Genomic DNA, 21626 nt, shown 5'->3' on the forward strand with positions numbered 1-21626 from the left:
TCCGTTGCCATAGATGGCCAGTCGGAAAATTTCCAATCTTCCCGTTTCTATCCTGGGACTGGATTAAAACTGGAAGGATTGAATTCTCGCGGATAAAACCAGGAGGAAATCATCTCTGTTTCAATCATTCCCAATATCATCATCATGTAATTTAAGAGCGAGGCTCTTGTCGGTAGAGTTCCTTCCATTGTTCTCTCTTCAAAGCCAACTTATTGCAGAAGTGAAGGGGTCCGATAATTGTAGTAAAATTTTCGTTGATTGTTTTGCACGCCGTACCAAAGCGCAGATACGAGGGCTGCTATTTATGTATCCGGAATAACAAAATTAAACAAACATATATTATTACATATGGTTTTATTGTTTCTCGAAGTATTCTCCGCGATGATCTATGCACTTCTGCATACGATGAAACCAATTTTCAAAGCACTTTTTCCATTCTGATTGAGGTATGTCCAAAACGTGTGTTTTGAACGCATCAACGGCCTCTTCGCGGCTCGAAAAACGTTGACCACGTAATTTATTTTTAATGTTTGGAAATAAATAAAAATCATTGGGTGCCAGGTCGGGGCTGTACGGCGGATGACCCGTCAATTCAATCTTTTGACCCTCCAAAAAATTATTTGTTTCAGCCGACTTGTGGCAGCTAGCATTGTCGTGATGAAGTATGATTCTGCGTTGTGGGTTGTTCTTTCGTATTTTTTCAAAGACTTCTGGCAAACAAATGGTGGTGTACCATTCAGAATTAACCGTCCTACTATTCTCTAGTGGCACTGTAGCTACATGTCCGTTGATACCAAAAAAACAAGCGACCATTTGCTTTAAAGTGCTTCTCGCACGAACAACTTTTGTTGGATTCGGTTCATCTTGAAAGACCCACACCGTTGACTGCTGTTTAGTTTCAGGGTCATAAGCATAGATCCAGGTTTCGTCACCTGTGTAGATATTATAAACAGCTTTTGACGTGCCACGGTTGTATTTTTTTATCATTTTCTTACACCAGTCGACACGAGCCTGTTTTTGATCTACGCTCAAGTTGTGCGGAATCCAACGCGAACAAATTTTTTTAACAATTAAATGTTCGTGTAATATCGCGTGTATACTCGTCATACTAATGCCCAGAGACGCCTCTATCTCGCGGTATGTAACATGACGATCTTGCATTACTAATTGTCGCACAGCATCAATATTTTGTTGTACCACTACCGATTTAGGACGACCCTCCTTAATTTCATCCGTGAGCATAGACCGTCCACGTTGAAATTCCTTAAACCAATAATACACAGTGGTTTTCGATGGTGCTTCATCTCCAAAAGTTAAAATCAGTTGTTCGATGCACTGTTTTTGAGTTAATCCACGCCGAAAATCATAATAAATCATCGCGCGAAAATGTTCACGAGTTAAATCCATGGCAATGAAGACAAGCTATTTTCAAAATTGGCGCCAATTGAAAAAAACAAATGACAGGGACATGAAAAATATTTATTCTCTAGCCGAAGAGTTCTATTTTCAAATGTTGTAATTACTTTTTAAATATTCTAGAATTATTGGCCAGTTCCGGATACATAAATAGCAGCCTATGTATGTTGACTTGCCTTCATCGACCCAAAGTCCAGAGTTAACGTGGCCGAATACACACCAATATTATAAATGGGAAAGTTTATCTGCCTGTGTTTCTGTGTGTGAAGATGCTGCACAGCTTAATCGTGTTTGCTGCTGGGCCGATTTTGATGAAATTTTGAATATATATCGTTAATTACTTGAGGTCAAACATTCCCCTCCGCGGGCGGAGCTGCGGATAATAACATTGCTTTTGTGTTTTAGTAATAAAATATATATTCCAATCTCAAGATGTAAATAAGTTAAAGCTGTCAAGGAGAAATATTTATAGGATTTGCTTAACTAATAAGTAAAGTTGATCCATTAATTTAATTTACATAGATAAAAAACTAGTATGTCCATTAAATTAACACAATTAATGGAAACACTTTGATGTGTTGATCACGAAATTAAATTCTTTATTTTCAACATTGGATGTAACATCCTTTTTATGAGTGATTGTGAGTTCTCAATTTGTACAACTATTGTAAAAAAAGGCTGTTGCTTTCAGTAGGTACAATAGATACAATACAAGATGATTTACATAACAATATTGAGTGCTTGAGTGTAACGGAACTATTTTTCATATTACATACTGTAAATTTTCATACCTACAAATTTTTCATATGGAGAGACGAAAACTGTATTTACATTTTTTGACAAACCTGGTATATAGTATAACTACTTATAAATAAAATAAATTATATATAAAAAATTATAACTACTTACTTGCCTTTAAAATCCCAAGTATTTACTAATTAAGTACAAGCATAAAACCAAAAATGTTATCTCATTTCGAACACTCAATTTAAGAAATAAGAAAATAATATTTAAATCGAATAGTACGAAGAATCTTCGCACAGTACTTACATAATGCAAATAACGCGTGCATCCTATTACAATACCAAATTAACATGATCCTTGCATTGCAACGCGACGCGACGCGCATAGTGCTAGTTGCATTCACATTAGACGCAACAAACAGGGCGATTATAAAACAAAAACAGGCGCGCACCCTTTGTTTACTAATGACGCATGGCGTGGCCCATGCAATCTGTGGACCGCGGAGTCGTTTACCTTCCGCGCGACGAGACGGCCGCCATGTGCGTAGATGCGTGAGCGCAGCGCGACGAGCGGACAGACCCAGCGCGCGTGCGCAGGCGCGCGGACCATGCTGCGCCTGCTGCTCCTCGCGGCAGCCGCGCACGCCTGGCACCTCGCCCCCCGCGCACACAACCACACCCGCCATCTGCACATCCTCGGCTGGCACGTCGAACTCTGGCAGAACCGAGCCATCAGCTCCCCACAGTACAACGAGTGCCAGTTCTATAAGGGCCGCGTTCTCCACGAAGAAGACTCCTCCGCCACCGTCACGGAATGCGATGGCCAACTGTACGGCCTGCTTCAGGTCGGCAAGGAGGAGTTCGTCCTGCAGCCGACCAGACCGGGGAGCCATGTGTTGAGGCGCCGCGACGTCGTCCTATCTGAACAGGCGACCGCCTACAATCTTACCGGAGATACGGTCACTGACCTTGAACTTGAATTCGAAGAAAATCATAGTCTGACGCCGATCATGGGCTTCGGAGATGACTCGGATGTCGAATATTTCCACGACATGCGGCCCGTGACGAGATCGACGAGAGGTGTGTCATTGCTTCAGTGTTTAGTTGTTTGTTTATCAGTGAGATTACGATACATGATGTGAAATCCTGTTGCAGGTGTGAAGGGCCTGTGGTTGGAAATGGCCATAGTGGCGGACCACACCATGTTGAAGTTCCACGGTAGGGAGCGAGTGGAACACTACATATTAGCTTTAATGAATATTGTAAGTATGAGCTCTGCACCGATAAGTGTTTGTGCTATTTTGGTCGTGGAGTGTGTTGATCTCTAAACTTTATGTAACGCTTTATAGGTCAGTGCCATCTTCAACGATCCGTCGATAGAATCTAACATGACGCTAGTTATAAACAAATTGTTTCTGAATGAGGAGAAAGACTCTATAGTGAAATATGGTAATGTGAGAAAGTCACTCGAAGCAGTCAATAAATGGAATTACAAACATCTGAATAAACTTCCAAAAGGTAACTTCACTATTTATTTCCTTGTTATATAGTATATTTGGTATCTTATTCATATAGAATTTTAAAAAATATTTAATTGTTTTCTTATAAATAATAAGAATACAAACAAATCATATTTGTTTTATAAACTTTTCTCATACTTTAGTTGCGTTTGCCATAGAAACATATCTCTACCAAGTATTAATTTTCTCCTAAATTCATTTTCACTTTAATAATTTATATACAAAAAATGTACTAAACAAACAGAAGGAATCTGGTGCTATATGATACAATATTTTTTCAATCTTTATATCGACTCTACAATGATGTACCTGATGATGATACAATGATGTTATGTCCATAAAATATTTTTCGAAATGATTTATTTAGAGGATTCCAAATCAATATATTTTAGATTCATAATTATTTTTCATAAGTATCTAAGTACATACTAAGAATTTCACACCAATACGGTATTTGATAGATATGTGCAGTAACTACGTACGTACGTAGGTACTTAGTATATCGATACCAAATTAAACAAAGTTAATCGTAGTAGTACACGATCTGTCGAGGTGCGAATAGCAATCATCGCTGCAAATTACTCACTATCATGTGATAATTGATGACATATTGTCACAGTGGTTTGTGACAACATACTCTCGTCTATTTTAGTAGTACAATAGCGGCTCTTCCCGGCTTCGCTTGGGTAAAGCCATAATAAATTGCACACCTAATCTCCCGTTCCCTTAACAAAAATCCGTCCGGTAGATTTCTGTTTATCGCATTCATGTAGACAGATAGATATGACAGTGACAATACTAAAAAAATCATAATAAAATACATTTTTAATGGTGCACACATACAACAAACGTGAAAACGTGTTATTTTATTCGGGTTTATAGATAACTAGCTTTTGCTAATGAGCAGCCCACTAAGTACAAATATACTAAATGATTCTCAACATCGTTTGTACAAAAGAAAATGTTTATTTTTATTATTGCTCCATTGTCCTTACATAAATTATTTAGTTATTTTTTTATCAGATTGATATCGCTTCCGTCAATATCACAGTAACTGTAGTCTGTAATATTATGTCATTCGTATGCCAGTTGCATTACAATGAAACTAGCGGAGGCCGTGACTCTGTTTTGTTTTAACTTTAAATTATTATAATATTTGTTGTATAAATTCGGACAAAATTATTATTAAAATATTTCAATATTTTTTTAGACGAGTTTCTGTTGTTCTGTGTTGTTTGTCCTTCATGTCGTGTAAATAATCTAAAATACGGTCTAGAATACAGTTATTTTTTATTTTACTATGTTTAACTGTATTCATGTAAGCATGTATTCAATTTTGTATTGTATATATAGCGGTGATTTGTATTAAATTACTAGATTTAATACAAATTTCTCCTCCTCTAATAACTTATTATTGTTAATATCTCGGGTTCTAAGTAACGTATCAATTTTAGTCCCATAAAGATATAATATTTTGAAGTGAAAACTTCATTAGCGGCGTTGTGCACTTTTTGTGATGGATAAAAAATATTCAATTCGCGTCAGGACACGTGACCCTGATCGAAAATTCGTAAGACGTCAAAATTGCATAACGTTCAAGTTTTCAAGTTCAAGTTTTCACTTCTGCCGGCACTCCCGAAGTGAAACACGTTTTTTCTTTAATATCTCCTATGTAGTACTAATTATCGGTATTCTAAACATAATCAAACATTTCAGATGCAACAGGGTGGGACGTGGCCATATGGCTGACCAGGGTGCCCCTGGGCGGCCCGTCGGGCTTCGCCCCCGTGGGGGGCGTGTGCACCACCGTGCGCTCGGCCTCCATCAACCGCGACGAGGGACTCACTAGTGCCTTTGTCATCGCACACGAGCTGGCGCATCTGTGAGTGTTTTTTTATTACTGTAATATACCTACACCTAACCTATAAATTTAAACACGTACTTCAAACGATTTTTTAGTGGAAATACGAATAGTAAAATTTCGTTTCCTCACTAAATATGTAAATGTATTAATTTACAAGAGTCAAATCATTATTATAAAGTAGTACCTAAGTATATAAAGCACCGCAATATTTTTGTACAGAATAAATATGTAGAATTAATGTGGTTTCATTTTAATTTCTTTCTTTTGTTGGGAACGGTGGAAACACCCCCATAAAACAGACATAAAATTAATGTAATGTGATGCGGCTGAAACGTGGAGGCGACATGAAACCGCTATTTCCATAAAATGTGAGGTGCGCGTGAAGTGTCTTCAGGGCAAGTTACTAGCACGTAACGTTATTTTCTTTTAACAAAATTTTAATATTACGCTTTGTTTGATATCAATATATTTTTTCTTTTTTGTTGATCTATGGATATCAGATTTGACTTATAAATTTAATTTTGAATTAGGAGAAAATTTGATTTTCCTTTTGATTTAATACAAACCAATATTGTAAGAACGAATAATATAAGAGATTTTTATTAAGCAAAAATATTGAGGACTTGTCAACTGTCTGTGTCAACTTGATGAAAGATACACTGGTGATTTGAAAACCTATAATTGCATATAAATAACGTTTTACTTCCCACGGGAACGAAAACGCGGCTACATAATAATATGAACATTTTACTCTTCCTAATCTTTACAATGCAATATATCTCAGTGTTCAGGCAAGTAACATGTCTTATGCAATCAAAATAAACGTTTGCATGACATCACATTCACCAAAATTAATTAAGATTTATTTTTTGATGACATCGGACTGTCTCTCGTGTATAGAATAGGAAATGCTGAGTCAAGAATTATAAATGATCTCGATGAAATCTGATGAGACTTCTTGTTCTATTTTGTTTTTACAGTTCTAGTTAGCTTTAGTACAATCACTTAAATCATCATATACCGCCTCGGCTTTGCTAAAAGGGCAAAAACTTAGCACAAAAAGTGCTAGTTTGACACGGGCAAGGATGATAGGCGTGCCAAATAGAGGAGAAAACGTACGTGCGGTCCCGCGGCTCCTACGCTATATAGCGGCGAAAAACACCGAGTGCAAACTCTGAGAGTGAAACCGACTTTTTACTTATGCCGAAGTTAAAAAACACTGTTTTCAACAACAGTGTTTTTCATTGTGTCTTAAATTTAATAAATAAAAAATCCTGAATTCGACAGTACATGCAATATTTACATTATTATAAACAGCGAAAACAAAGAAAGTTAAATGTTACTGAACTTACAACATGTACCTAAAGTATGTTTTATACAATCGTTTATCAAATTCCCAATAATTCACACATATACACGCGAAGCTGACACAATATTATCGAGGTATTTGTCTACCGTGTTAGGTACCAATTCATTACATTTATCTTTGGATGAGGAGTTTGAATCAATTCAACAATTCATAATTTTCTAGCTTTCATTATCATGTTGATATAACGTATAAGAGAGAGTTGAACCAGTCAAGTTTGCCATAAACTTTAACCTGCGCAGAAAAACGCAATGTAAGGTATTTTATCCAAAGGTCACCGGCGCGCAGGTTAAAGATAACGTCAAAGTTGACTGGTGCAACCCACCCTAAGGTAGAAACAGATTTTCATAACTACGGAATGTTCGATACATTTTGTGCGCAATTTGAGATTTCTTAGTCATAATTTATGCAAGAAATACAAGAAAGACATAAAAGTATGATTCAAAAGGTCTATGAAGATGAGATGTTAACAATTGCGAACAAAGAGGAGCGTTTAAATATCATGTAATATATGTATCATAAGTACCTACAATTTATTTGCTATGTGTTAGTAAAATAAATTATCTAATTTTCATATATTACCTACTTGATGCGTCACGGTCAACAGGCCAAACAAAGGATTTGCTACTGAGAGCCACATGTGTAAATTGACACAAAGATTTAAAGTCTACTAGATAATATCATATGAATCATAATTATATTTGTATCTTACATAATTAGACTTAGGTTTTTTCAACACGCGTGTCCCATTCGTTCTGGTAGAACATAGGTATACTTAGGTAGAATATTGTAACTGGCATTATGCACATCAGTATAGATTTTGGAAACACTGCGTCTAGAGCAATTCCATGCTCGTTGGGATTATTGAGAATACATTATTGACTTGTCATTTTTTACATATTTCCTAATACGTAATGAAAATCCCATAGATCTATCACAGAAAATAAATAAATATATTAGGACAAATCACACCGGTTGAGCAAACCCCAAAGCGAGTTCGAGACTTGTGTTATGGAATACTAACTCAACGATAATATATTTTATAACAAACACATATATAGATAAACATCCAAGACCCGGGCCAATCAGAAAATGATCATTTTCCATCATGACCCGACCGGGGATCGAACCCGGGACCTCTCGGTTCAGAGGCAAGCACTTAATCACTGCGCCACCGAGGTCATCATATAAATGTGTTATCTTCGTCATTCTAAAATCTTTCATTTATTTTCAATCATATTATAAGATAGACTGATATAATGTGATTCACATATTATATCATACGTACGATGCTGTTATACAATTATAGAATGTAAATCAACAATTATTTATTTGAAACCAGATAATCCCACATCGTAATTGTAATAACTTGTTTACACACAATATATTGTTGTCTAGAAGCTACAATAAGATAAAACATGTCAACATTCCTCGACATTGCATTTTTACATGAGTGTACGACTAATGTGTCTAAGAAACTGTGTAATTTAACAAATGAAATATATTTGTATTAAAACAAAGAAAAGTACAATCAGGTAGCTGTGGTATAACAAACATCATAAGTGGTTCATAAATCGTACGTATACTTAAATAGTTGCTATATTGTTTTATATTCATAATTCTAAGATTAACACTGTAAATGTTGTGCCCATAAATAAATCATCAAGAAATTAAAATCATCAAGAATTTTGAAATAACTCTACTCCAGTTCTATACATCTCAATGAAACACGTTAGCACCTTGGTAATGTTTATACTGTACTGATAGATTGCTATTATTTTACTAACAAACAACCATTTTTAGGAAAAAAAATGAAAGCTATCACAGTAATAATTAGTCATTTCTTATTAGGTAGTCATAACCGAAAGGAGAGGAAAGGAACCGTTTGTCTCTGAATCAAGACTCGGGTTCAAAGTGGATTGAACGCAACAAAGACTCCTTTTGCACCCGTTTAATTAGCACCCGATTTGTGAGTCGCGAGTTACCGCTCAAATGGCGCGTAGGGTTGGGTAACTTTAGAAAATTCTGGCTAATTGTGTTGGGAATTTTGCTTCTACATTATCGTCTATTATAGCCAAAGCTTCTTTACTAAAATACTAATAATTAGGACTCGAAAGAAAACGCTTTTATGTTACTTTATTTTTGCTTCTTTACTGATTGACCACAGACATATACCTCACGATTGAAATATATTTTCTAAAATAAAAAGACACAGTCAAGTCTTAAATAAACTCAGGATTTTTTATGCGGCCCTCGGGCTTCGGAACTGTAATATGTAAACACGGAGAAAGCACTACACTATCAAATTCCAGGTCTTTTCAAGTCAGACAAATTATTTTAATTTGTGACTGTGGAGAGCTCTCCACAGTCTGCCACAGCCCTAAAAGTCAAGCAAGATGCCAACCCTGAGTCGGAATTAACATTGATGATGTTTTTATGTACCGCCTCCGGCTAAAATACTTGAGGTTTAAGGACATCGAAATAAACAAGACAATGAAATTTTGAATGTGTTTGACTCAAATTACTATATAAATAATAAGTCATTTAAGAGTCACATGGTACAAAAAAAAACTACAAAAAACTCTTTACACTAGCTGATCCTCGGAGCTTCGCCCCCGTGAAGTTTGGGATAAAAGGTACCCTATGTGTTATTTCATGTTAGAACGAACACACACATGTAGAACACACGGGTAGAATACTACCCGTGTACCAAGTTTTGTAATAATCCGTCCAGTAGATTTCGCGTGAAAGAATAGAGCAAACTTACATACACAACATGCGTATGCATTCTCACAAACTTTCACGTTTATATTAATAGTAGGATGATAACTAACTTTACAAAAACTCAAATAATAAACGACCGAGATGTAACACTATGTAGTAGTCTGTAGCTCTGATGAATATTATTTAATTTAAAATATGACGCAAAAAATGCCTGTGTAAATTCTTTGAGGGTAGCGTATTCTGTTACTCGGAATAAAGTGAGACATCTACCTATGAATATATGAATGGATTAAGGAATTATGGTGAAACATTTTTATACTTATATTCCACCATAGTTCCTAAACACCTTCATATCGAGATAAAGTCGTTATCATACATGAAACCTGAAAATAGTGTCATTTGCTTTTTTAACCCCCGACGCAAAAAGAGTACAAATCTGTGTACGTGGCACGGCGTCAACGGGTGAACCGATTTGGACGCTGTTATTTTTTTATAGCTAATTTTTATGTGGTATATTTAGATATGTTTGATCAAAATCGGCTCAGCCGTTTAAAAGTTGTAGCGAAATGAATATTGAGAGTCGGGGTTTTTTTAATTTGTCTAACAAATAAACTAGTTTTAGACAGTCGTCGGATGAAATGGCAGACATTATCAAAGGTAAAGTTTAAAGTTGTTCTATTGCAACGTTTACGACTAGACATAATAGAGATATGTTTGTATTGAGTATTTGTGAATAGATTTTATGTTATTTTATTTAGAGTCATATGTGTCTTACTGCTGCGAATGTAACAAATTAACCAATCATTCTTTTATTTTCTTAAAAGGACTGTGTAATTGTAATAACCATTGTTTTTCTTATATAAAAGGAACTTAGGAATTCATTGAGGTTATGTGCTTCAGAAAATCTGAAGTCTCGGTGGGATTTTGTTGTCGTCGTGGGCGCTTTGTTGTCATCGTAATAGAACTGTCATATCTCGACACTTGAGCGAACGTCTGGCGCTAGTCTGTGATGTGTATGTGACAAACAGACACCCAATTCATTCCATAGAAAAATATATTTTAAGAATTTTCTAGGTATACCTACCTCCCGACGTTATTATAGTATTTATAGTGATCCCGACTTTATTATAGTGATGTGAATGTGACAAACAGACACCCAATTTATACCCTAGAAAAATATTTTTTAAGAATTTTCTAGGTATACCTACCTCCCGACTTTATTATAGTATTTATCTATACTATTATTAAGAGGTAAACGTTTATGAAATTGTGATTTTGTATGTTTGAAGCGGTTGGTTAATCTTCGAAACTACCCAACCGATTTCAAAAAATCTTTTACCGTTAGAAAGGTACATTATCCATATCCAATTTTATCTCAAAATTCCCACGTGAGCGAAGCCCCAGGCAATATCTAGTTCTGTATAAAAACAAAACCACATTACAAATACGGAGTAATGTAACAATGTTTATGTACTCTCATTTTTCATTATGACATAAAAAACAGATCTTTCGACATTTATTTTGATTAATATTTTGACCGTTTGAATTAGTGTGTTACACCGAATTAATAGCCGAAATGCCGTGAATACACCAGCTTCGTCTGGAACATTCTAGGAATTTCAATTTGAATCCTAAAATAAATATAACTGTCTCCATATGTGAGTGACCTTTGATTTGTGGCGCAAATGTGTGCTCGTTCCGGTCATCTGTCACTGTTTCAAACAAGGGTACCAGCGGTTGGTCCTCTTTAAGCTGATTATTTTTAACTTCCCCCAAGGTCTTGCCTTTGTTTCAGTCCTAAATGTAATCACGTTATGATTTTATTTTAGTTTCTTTGGTGTATTAACTATTATTATTATAGTATTTCGTCTGTATGTCTGTTTCATCGTAGCTCTCAAACAGTTTAACCGATTTTGATCTAGTTTTTTTTAAGGTTAAGAATACTATTAGCTATGATTCTTTGTCTTGTTATGATTATATTCTTTGTTTTATGTACTGATTTTGTTGGCCTAGCCACTAATAATACTATATCTAAACCGACGCTCCCAATGCTTAAGCAAATTTCTATCTATCTACTAACTCTATAGAATTTAGTTATAAATTCTAAAAATTTAATTAAGACGTATGCCCATAAAAATGACACTGTAAACAATTTTATATTTCGTAAAATACTAGGGGCTTGTCAATAAGAATATAGGTGCTAATTATTACGACTGCAGACAGCCCCAAATATAGTAACCAACGTACCTACAACACAGTTATCAACACCTTAACGTAAGGGTCCTTTTCCACCAGAGACGTAATATGCTATGTTGCTATGGATGCGTTTGATCCACACAACATATTTTTAGGTTCAAATTGCATAGCTAGACTACCAGCTAGTGTTAAATTAATTTGGTTATCCAAAATGAACGTCCTGATTTATGCCAATACAATTCGGAACGAAGTCCGTTTTGTTGGAAACTCTCTGTTTGTTCGTTGAAATGTCCCGTGTTCTTTATTGTAAATGTACCAAATTTTTTTTTCAACGCAGGAAATAGCATCAGCTTCGAATTAATCATTTTAATTTGCCATGAATGTTGCAGTCACGTCTTTTCTATAACTGTTAGCGATAGATTTATATCTCGCGCAGTTATGGAATGGTATCCTAGGCTAGTCGGTTTATCACCACCTTTTACGGCCTAAGGTCGTCCGTATGCAGTCATGTTTACTGTTCTCTCGAGATAGCATGAACAGTCACAGAGTGATTTACGATTTATATGGAAGCTTATCTGACCTGCCTAATTGCTTGGACTAACATATAAAGATAACGGCGTATTTGGGTTGCGTTTTATTGTGGAGTTCCCAAGTATGATATTCTATAGTTTAGTGTACAATACCTGAGCGAAATGCTCTGCAGCGGTGGCGGCTACCCGGGAAAACGCTCAAACGAGAAAAACAGATAAAATTATAGCACTTTTGAGTATTCAGAACTCTATTTCTTATACCTAAAAAAACAATTGTCCTTTCTAAGGCGTGACAGAGATCAAATCAACACAAAATCAAAGTTGTTCGTCTATTTCTTAGCGTGGTCATTCCAAAAGCTGCTAGTAGTTTGTAACTTTGACAAATACTATATAATTTAAATTTGACGTGAAAAGTATCATTTAATGAATATACAAATTTATACTTCTACTAAGGCAATATAGTAGAAGTTGTGTATGTTTCAAACTATTTAATTTTGAGAATTTCTAAATTACCAACATTCCTCTTCAAGGGATTGTAGAGGTAATGATCAATTTCCTGTATGTTTACCCGAGCCCTCTCTTAGGGCGGATTAATTAATCCTAATGAACGAAGTTAAACACGTGTGAGATGACATACACATTACCATAGGAACAATGATTCAGTTGATTACATAAAAAATGCAACGATGTCCTAATAGTGCTTACTTACTTTCTATTTTCATATGGTTTTGATAACATTATTTTTATTTTTTAAACAATCTAATTATCTACATTTGCCATAGTTTAAAAAAAATATCTTTTTTAAATTTCGAATCAATTCAGTTTTTAAAATTATTTTTTCCATATTTTTTCTTTGAATAAATAATATCTTAAAGTGACTTTAATTATTATTTTCATTTTATTATGCAGTGACGTCTTTTAAAAACGGAGTGGTTAGTCCAAGTTAAGCACGTTATGCGCTTACACAAATTAATTGACAAGACCCGAGATGATCAAATAATAAATTAAATAAATACTAATGCGATAAGAACACAAGCCTTCTTATTATATTAGACAAGTACTAAGTAATTAATTATAATATGATACAGATGGCAACATGGAAATCACAGTTCACTTCTTATATTGTGACTAAAAAGTAAATGGTTTTAATAAAATGTAATGTTCTCATGTAAAAGATTAAAGTTATTTCCGTATTCCAGATAATGAGATATAAATTAAAAAGTTAGCACATAATACAACAATAAATACATACCTATATATTATTATACGAAATTAAAAATAACCTGAACTGATAAAATGCATTATGCCCGTAATGTACATGCTTAAGCATTGCGTCTAATTAAAACAAAACATAGAGAAATTAAAACAAACATATAACAAATGTTGTCTTTTACTAGATTTTTTTATTTAATTTAAATTTAGGTCACAAATTAATCCTATACGCAATACCTATATGCAATAAGAGCTTACCGCATTTTACTCTAAACTTGAAACCAATTTCAATCACAAAACAAAGACAATAGCCACAACATCTTTGAAGCTGTGAAACTAAACGCTTTCACAACAGATCAGTCGCCGTATAGTTGTTTAAAATTTAAATATAGCTAGAGTTGCCCAAAACCGAGACCGATATTTATCTTCCGGCCACGTTAATCCCGTCTGGGTAAACACCATTTGCTGCGATGCTTCATTAATCCGCTGTTAAATCCACTGTGACATATCATAATTAGCATTATTTTGAAACATTCCAGAAAAAAGGTTTAATTTTATTTCTGTTTCATTATATATTCTCCAAATAGTCAACCAAAGGGTTAGTCCAACAAGATAAAATGTTAGTTATACGGTATAACACAGTCTATAAGAAATTAAAATTTATTATACTTCTATTAAGAAAATCAATTTTGTTAAATTGTTTATTGTCAAATACAAAAAAGACACACAGTGTTAACCTGTGACGTCCTAATATACGAGTAGGTACAATAATCAGAACAAAAATAGTAAATTATAATGCTTGTTTAAAACTTCAATGAATTTTGTATTGTACCCAGATAAATAGCCAGTATGATAAAATACTAAAAACCAATATTATTAAAATAGTAAAAACCTTTTTTGCACAGCAAGAGGTGCTACTTTATAACAATAGGTATATATCGTGTCTACTTGTGTCTACTTCTGTCACCAACAGAGTTTCGTAGTTTCAACAAAACAGGCCGAGTGCGGGCCCAGGTCAAAGGACACTAATAGATCGTGGCGGCCATGATGAAAGGACGCGGAGTGCCCGCTTTGTGCCCAAATGCTTTGGAACTTGGACTGTAATTTGCGATGGAAAATGCACGGTCCGACAAATAGACACTGTGTAATGAAGCCTTTAATAAATAATTTCCTTATTTGCTTCTCCCCGGAGTTAATGTTTAGTGAGATTTGGCTATTAATTTTAATGATTAAGAAATAAATCGCATGAAGGCGGTTTATTTCTTAACCGGAAAGTATTTTTACTTTAACATTCAATAGGGTTCCTTTTGATCCTGTCGGTACAGAACCCTAAAAGATAAAAGGAACATAAGATTTAAGTTAACCGTACTCATTTTTTTATACTATCATTAGTAGGCAATATGTTGTGCCTGCAGCCTACGCAAAACTGCAAAACAATAGTAGGATTAATTTCGAATCTCAAACCAATTAACCGTGACAAGATTATATTGCCAATGTCAATCACTGTTAGATTAATGACCTCTCGGATTCAATGACTGCATGGTACAGTCTGCTGCACATCAATCTACACAGGTTCGCTATCACCACCACATAAAGGTCCACGAAAAGCTTGATATGTATATAAGGAATGCATCTCATTCGTTTATGTATTTCCATGCGGCATATTTAAGTACTTTATGGCCCTGTACTGTTTTCTATTTTATTGATTAAATCAATATATGGCATACTGATTCGTTCCGGTAGTACAAAAGTTTATATATGTTACTACTATATTAGCCTCCTAATTTTTAATATATGTATAAGACCTATATTTGTTAATTGACGTCCTTGGAGAAAAGGCTGCGGTGAAGTTTGTTGCGCCGCTTCTTCTTCACCTGCGCTTTGGAAGCCGGCAGTAGACTTAGTTTAAGTAATTTTTGACGTCAATAAGTGATGTATATCATCCTAAATTGAATAAAGAATTTTGAATTTGAATTTGAATAAAGCGTGACGAAACTACGTAGGTATATATGTACTCTGATACCCACGCTTAAAATATTAGTGATATAAAACTATCCTACGAACGAAAAACTATGACTTTCAAAATATTGAATCAATCTCAAAAATAATCCACAAAGAATATTACATGTATGTATACTATAATCTGTGATAAGTCCGATATGTCATTGTAACTACTCAGAACTTTCGCCGAAATTTTTGAAAAATCTGCAAACATTCAATAAAATGAGCGAAAACATTTGCATGTGTCAGTGTGCTCTCGCCCTTGTCCTTCGAATCATGAAGCAAATGAATGATGCATCTATCGGAGTGCAACGTGCCGAATGCATATATGCATGTAGTTTCAAGTTCCTGTATTAGTTGCTAGATGCAATGTGTTTCTTTATTTTATAATAGGGGAATGCACTCGGCCAACTCAATTATATCGTAAACTATGTGTTACACGTGGCTTCGCCCGACACTCTCCAGCTGTGTATCTCCAGTCCAGACCAGCGAATACAAGCTTGGTACTGTTGCTTGTGGCCGTTGCGTGCTTGTCCATTTATTTATTTATCTTGATTCATAAAATGACCATTACACTGAATGGTCAATGAGAATTGGTACGTACGAGTAACTTATTATAGATGTGTAGGGCGTTGCCGGACACGATCATATAATAAACGAAGTGTAACCAAGCGTGAAGCGATGTTTATTGATTCAGATTTCTAACTGGCATTGTCATCAACTGGTATGTTTAGATAAAACTCGAGTGGTTCTACTTGTGCGGTAGATTTCAGAGAAAACTAGTCATTTAATGCTCATACTGTGATTTTCTACGAAAATCTTTTATCAAAATAGGTATGTTACCTCTTCGGAATGATATAATTTCCCGAAAGTACGAAATATTAAACTGTATTCTGTATATCTTAAGCCTAGGGCTGTTTTGTTTTATACATAAAAGTATATAGTGATTTTTTTATTGTATTGTCCAGATTGGGTGTAACCCACGACGGGGAAGGCCACCAATGCGAGAAAGACTCTCGCCGGGGCACAGTTATGGCCCCTACTGTAGTGGCCACACTGCAGAACTTTGCCTGGTCCAGCTGCTCTCGGGAGCAGTTCCATGACAAGTCCAGGTAACATGATTTAGAAGTCGTTGATGCGTTTCTGAATATTTTATCCTGTTTACAAAGATGTCGTCAAGTGGCAATGGTCTGACAAATAGGGATTGTTTAACCGTGCCAAGTGGAGAAGAAGAAGTAGGAAAGCCGACTCCGGACTTCGACGCTTAACATCTGTACCAGTCACCGAGAAAACGCTCAGAAGAGAGAGACAAAAAGCTAGGAAAAAATATGACAGGCAAACTAGTAATAAAAAAAAATTCTGCGATCTCGAATTATTTGAGTAAAATCTTTACTTTTCCCTATTACCACCTATAGTGATGTCATAGTCAAACAGACAAAAATTCCTCTAAACAAAACTTCATAAAAATTAAACCGGAAAATTAATTGATGATCCCAATAACGCGTTACAGAAAATGGTGGTGCCTGCACGAGCGAAGTCGGGACAAGGGCCTAGAGTTGGGAGGGGCCAAGGAGATCTCAAACTACGTGTTCACCATGGACGAGCAGTGTCGCACGGAATTCGGTGAAGGGTGAGTGAATTCCATAATCATAACAAACATAAAAATCCACAGAACTGTCCCTCCTCCTGACCAGCATGGGACCAATAACAAAGCAATGCCTGTGGCTACGTTGTGGTCTTAGCGAACTAATTTTCTTGTTTAAAAAGCAGTGGTGGTTAATTCAGACTTTGATCTAAGGCCCAAGGTTCAAATCCTACTTGTGCCACAAAAATGTAAACCCATCTGGCACAAGTATAATTTTGTTATTGAGGTTAATATTATCAGTGTATTCTTCTATCCATTTTAGATTCAGACTATTACTTGTACACACAAGGGTGCCTCACGATATAAGATAGGCGACCCTTATAAAATATAACATCAGTGTTAGCATGTCACACTTGATTATAATTATTTAGGATATTACATACTACATTCCTCGTCATGTTTATGGGTATAAATCCCTATTTACAATTCGTAATTCCAATATGTTTACAAAGGGATGTAATCCCTTCGCTGAGATGGGGATAATCTAAAGCGTCGCCAGCATCCAGAAGAGGAATATAAATTTAATGAACCGCGCTGCGATCGGCTGTAGGTCTTATCTTCTTCGCAATCTGATTCTATTATGAGTACAAGACCAGAAAATTGAAGTCAGTAAGGTATCATAGATATGGGTATGGAAGTGTTATAAGAAAGAAGCGACCACGGGACGTTGTAACACGACACGAAAAGTCCGAAGTATAGGATAATATATGTGCGCGTTAAATACCCGTTTTAAGCATTTAATAATGAAAGTAACAGTAAGATTTATAGAAATATCTAACTTATTTAAATTGAGAAACGTATTTTATCCGTCGAATATATTATTCAAATGTAAATATCTGTATCATCCGAGATTGTATTCAGCCCAGATTTATTTTATTGAGATCTCGCGTTGACGGATAAAAGTATGAGCGAGATTCTCGAATAAAATCTATTTTCTGAACGGAATATCGATGTTACTGCATCCGTCCGTATTTTTGCGACAAACAGCTGTTTTTCTAAGTAGTTATCTGTCATATATTTTAGGTATGTAGAAAACGTCTACGAGCCATTGATTGTTTTGTACATAAACCTATTTTGGAACATTATTCATCCTTCATTAGTAAATATGTATCTCTGTATGGAATATATCGTTGCAACAGAAGATATTTGCAGCACACACAGAAAATAAGCTTTGGAATAAATCTGTGTGAGCGGAAGGTTATACCTCATGGCAGTTCAGGTCATCGTAGAGATTTCCAATAATCCGTTTACTGTAATCGAATTCGAAACGCTACACTCTCGCAGCTTTCCCGCCATATAACTATATATAATATAGGTCAACATATAGTTTTCCTGATTCACTGAATATACTGAATTTGAGACGGAATTGAAACGAGATTGAAGCAAATATTCCAGTGGAGTCTATTGCGCCGCTTCTCTTTTTCTTTGGAGACGGTAGCACACTTCGAGTTTATTTTTTTACCTGTAGGTGACGTATTCCACTGCTGAGCAAAGGTCTCCCCCTTACTTATCATGGGGTGGGCAAAACTGGCTACCTTTTAAAAAAGTAAAGGCAGGCCAAGGAGGAGATGACGGTATGACATCAACACATTTTCTAAAGAATGGCTAGACTTTGCTATAGATCGAGACGGTTGGAAAAGTAAGAGTTACAAACCTCGGATAGTATTATAATTTAATGAAAATAGTAGAAACCGTAGAAACCTAACTTCAACTAGTCATCAAAATTTAATTAACAATGTTTCTATTTGAAATTACTGTTGTTTGATCAACCTTTCATCTGTACAGCTGGCCTCCGGACCTTTGTAACGCTCGCCGCCTCGGGCGAGGACCACTTCTCTATTTTCTACGTTGTTCACGAATGAATTCTAACTCAATTCCTATTTCACATTACTATTTAACTATCAACTTTATGCAGATAGGAATAAGAACAAATGTTAAGTGACATACATGAGTTTCCAAGCAATACATTATCAAGATTATCTGACATGAAAAATCTTTTTCTTTGCTACGTGATCTGGCTTTTCTTCACGTCTCGGATGCGACATTCGGACGTGTGCGGTTCAGATCGGGTCAGATGTGGATGACTCACGCAATTAGGTCGTTCATTGAAGATTGCGTGCCCTTAATTATTAAGAGAGATGATAGTTATTGTCTGTTAATATCAGTTTACTTATTGGCTCGGGACAGCATGATTTGCGAACGTTATGATTAGACCTAATTGTAGCAAATAAACTGGCTTTGTTCTCTGCCGAAACGTTACGGAAAAGCTTGGTATAATTAATTTAGCGCATTCGTTTTACTTGAAAGGAAATTGGTATAATTATGTAGTAATTTATCAGTCAGTAGAAGTTACAACGTAAATCAATGATTGCAATATTGTAAAGTACCTAAGCAACGTTTTAAATTTAGGTTAGGCCTTCAAATTTCATTGACCATTTATTGATCAAGTTTGAAACAGCAACGTTATAATATTAGTAATAATAAAGATATTTTCTAGATTAATAATGTATTTCTTTTGTGTAGTTTATTTTTATATATTTTGATCTTAAATGTTACGAGATTACTTTTATTGAAACTGCTTTGCAATATTTCTGCCATTGGCCCATATACTTTGTTGTATTTTATTTTTGTATTTTACAAAATTATAGGCAATATTATACATATTGCCCATAATTTTGTATCGTATTGTGTATTGTTCCAGGTTCTCCGTGTGCAAAACAGTGAAGGTGCGGTCAGCGTGTTCACGCCTGTGGTGTGCACACCGCGCGATGCCGCACGTTTGCCGCACGAAGCGCGCGCCGCCGTTGGAGGGCACGCCTTGTGGAAACAACCGAGTAGGTAACTTCATATGATACAAATGTAGTCAGTGAAGTTGTTGTCAGCTTCCTCATGTTTTGATGCGTACACTCCACATATCTAGGTATAATCGAAGCACTACAAACCTTGTTCAAATCAATTGTTTAATTCGTTTCTATACCGGTAACCTGTGAGTAAATGAAATGGCTAAATTTTATGCCATTGAAAATTAAAAAACAAGTTTCTTTATTTCTCAAGACATGATTCAATGTTATTACATTAATATCAATTTATAGCTATACATCTAAATGCAATGGCTATTCGATGAGAAACTAATAAATAATCAATCAACAACCTTTCTAATCGATTTAAATATGTATGAATCGATGAGCCGATATGAAATTCATCAGTTCCACTGAGCTAAAATGATTGCAATAAATCCGTGCAGCTTAATGGAATCCCTGAGATTACATCTGGGGTCTCACACAGTCGAAGCATTTTTAATACGACCAATCGAAATGTGATAATACCTACTTATGGGAATACGCAACATTGGAACGATTTCAGTTGAATAGATTTCTTCGTCTACGCACAGTCGAACTAGGGTATCAGAATTTAGGGGTCAGACCGGAATAACTCTAGAAAACAGATAACCAATTTCTTAACAGAATTTTTACCTTATAGTTTGGTGTTTATGTGGATTTGATATGCATGAAAGAATATCATAAGATTACCTAACATAAACTAGAGCATAAAACTGCGTTAATAAATACGTTAATAAAATTACTCTGTAATTCCTAGAATATTGGAATTCAGTTTCATATATCTAAACTCAATATGGCAAAATGTACTGTACCTACGTGCCTCTATGTCACGTGATGCCGTCCGCGTCAGTCACACAGGATTGTGAACGAGTGCGCGCATAAATTCAATAAAAACCCGCACAAGTAAGAGTCCCATGCGCACATCTAGGGTTCCGTGTCACTAGCCTACATTTTCACTTGTAAAGATATTATTTGTATATTTAAAAAATTAAAGTCTTCGCTCCATACATATATCTAAAAACTTGTTCTTTTGTAAATACATTTACTAATGCAATAAAGCTGAAGAGTATGTGTTTTTTGTCTCAACGAGCAACTCTCTGTAACTACAGGTAAAAAAAAATATTTCTGTGACTGATAGGCATACTCATGAGAAAGGCTACAAGATATCTAAAAATTCCCGCAGTAGCTAAACTCTTTATAATATTTGTTATGTGTAATTAGTGTAGAATAATAAGTTAACTAGGGCACGGTACCCTGAAAAGGTGGATATGTTTTTCATGCTAAATGCAAACAGGCATCCCTGAGCTTCGGAGATAAATGGCATGGCATGATTTAATACAGGGCAACGTTACAGTCCCGGCCTGAGAGGCAATACTATTCACAATCACAACAGATACTATTTCATTAAGCCGGGGTGAAATAATACAAACATACATTTCAATTAAAGTTACATAAAAGTATCAATATACCTAATCGGGTAAGTAGAAGTGGTTGGAAACAGAAAGGGAAGGCTTTTGCCCAGCAGTGGGACATAATAAAGAATCGGGTATCCATACATTAACATGATGT

At 35.4% G+C, this 21626-nt stretch overlaps 1 protein-coding gene across 1 annotated transcript in view; it reads left to right on the plus strand.

Moving 5' to 3' along the window:
* The first annotated feature begins 2608 nt into the window (after positions 1–2608).
* LOC128671180 (A disintegrin and metalloproteinase with thrombospondin motifs 1-like) overlaps positions 2609–21626 on the plus strand; it is a 33522-nt gene continuing 14504 nt past the window's right edge. Inside the window, exons 1-7 of the mRNA XM_053747452.2 lie at positions 2609–3239; positions 3315–3421; positions 3509–3677; positions 5396–5561; positions 16541–16684; positions 17083–17202; positions 19919–20051. Coding sequence (XP_053603427.1) covers positions 2708–3239; positions 3315–3421; positions 3509–3677; positions 5396–5561; positions 16541–16684; positions 17083–17202; positions 19919–20051 — 1371 coding nt within the window. The 5' untranslated portion in view covers positions 2609–2707. The remainder of the gene's footprint in view (positions 3240–3314; positions 3422–3508; positions 3678–5395; positions 5562–16540; positions 16685–17082; positions 17203–19918; positions 20052–21626) is intronic.

The sequence above is a fragment of the Plodia interpunctella genome, chromosome 7, assembly GCF_027563975.2.
Source record: "Plodia interpunctella isolate USDA-ARS_2022_Savannah chromosome 7, ilPloInte3.2, whole genome shotgun sequence".
Lineage (NCBI taxonomy): Eukaryota > Metazoa > Arthropoda > Insecta > Lepidoptera > Pyralidae > Plodia > Plodia interpunctella.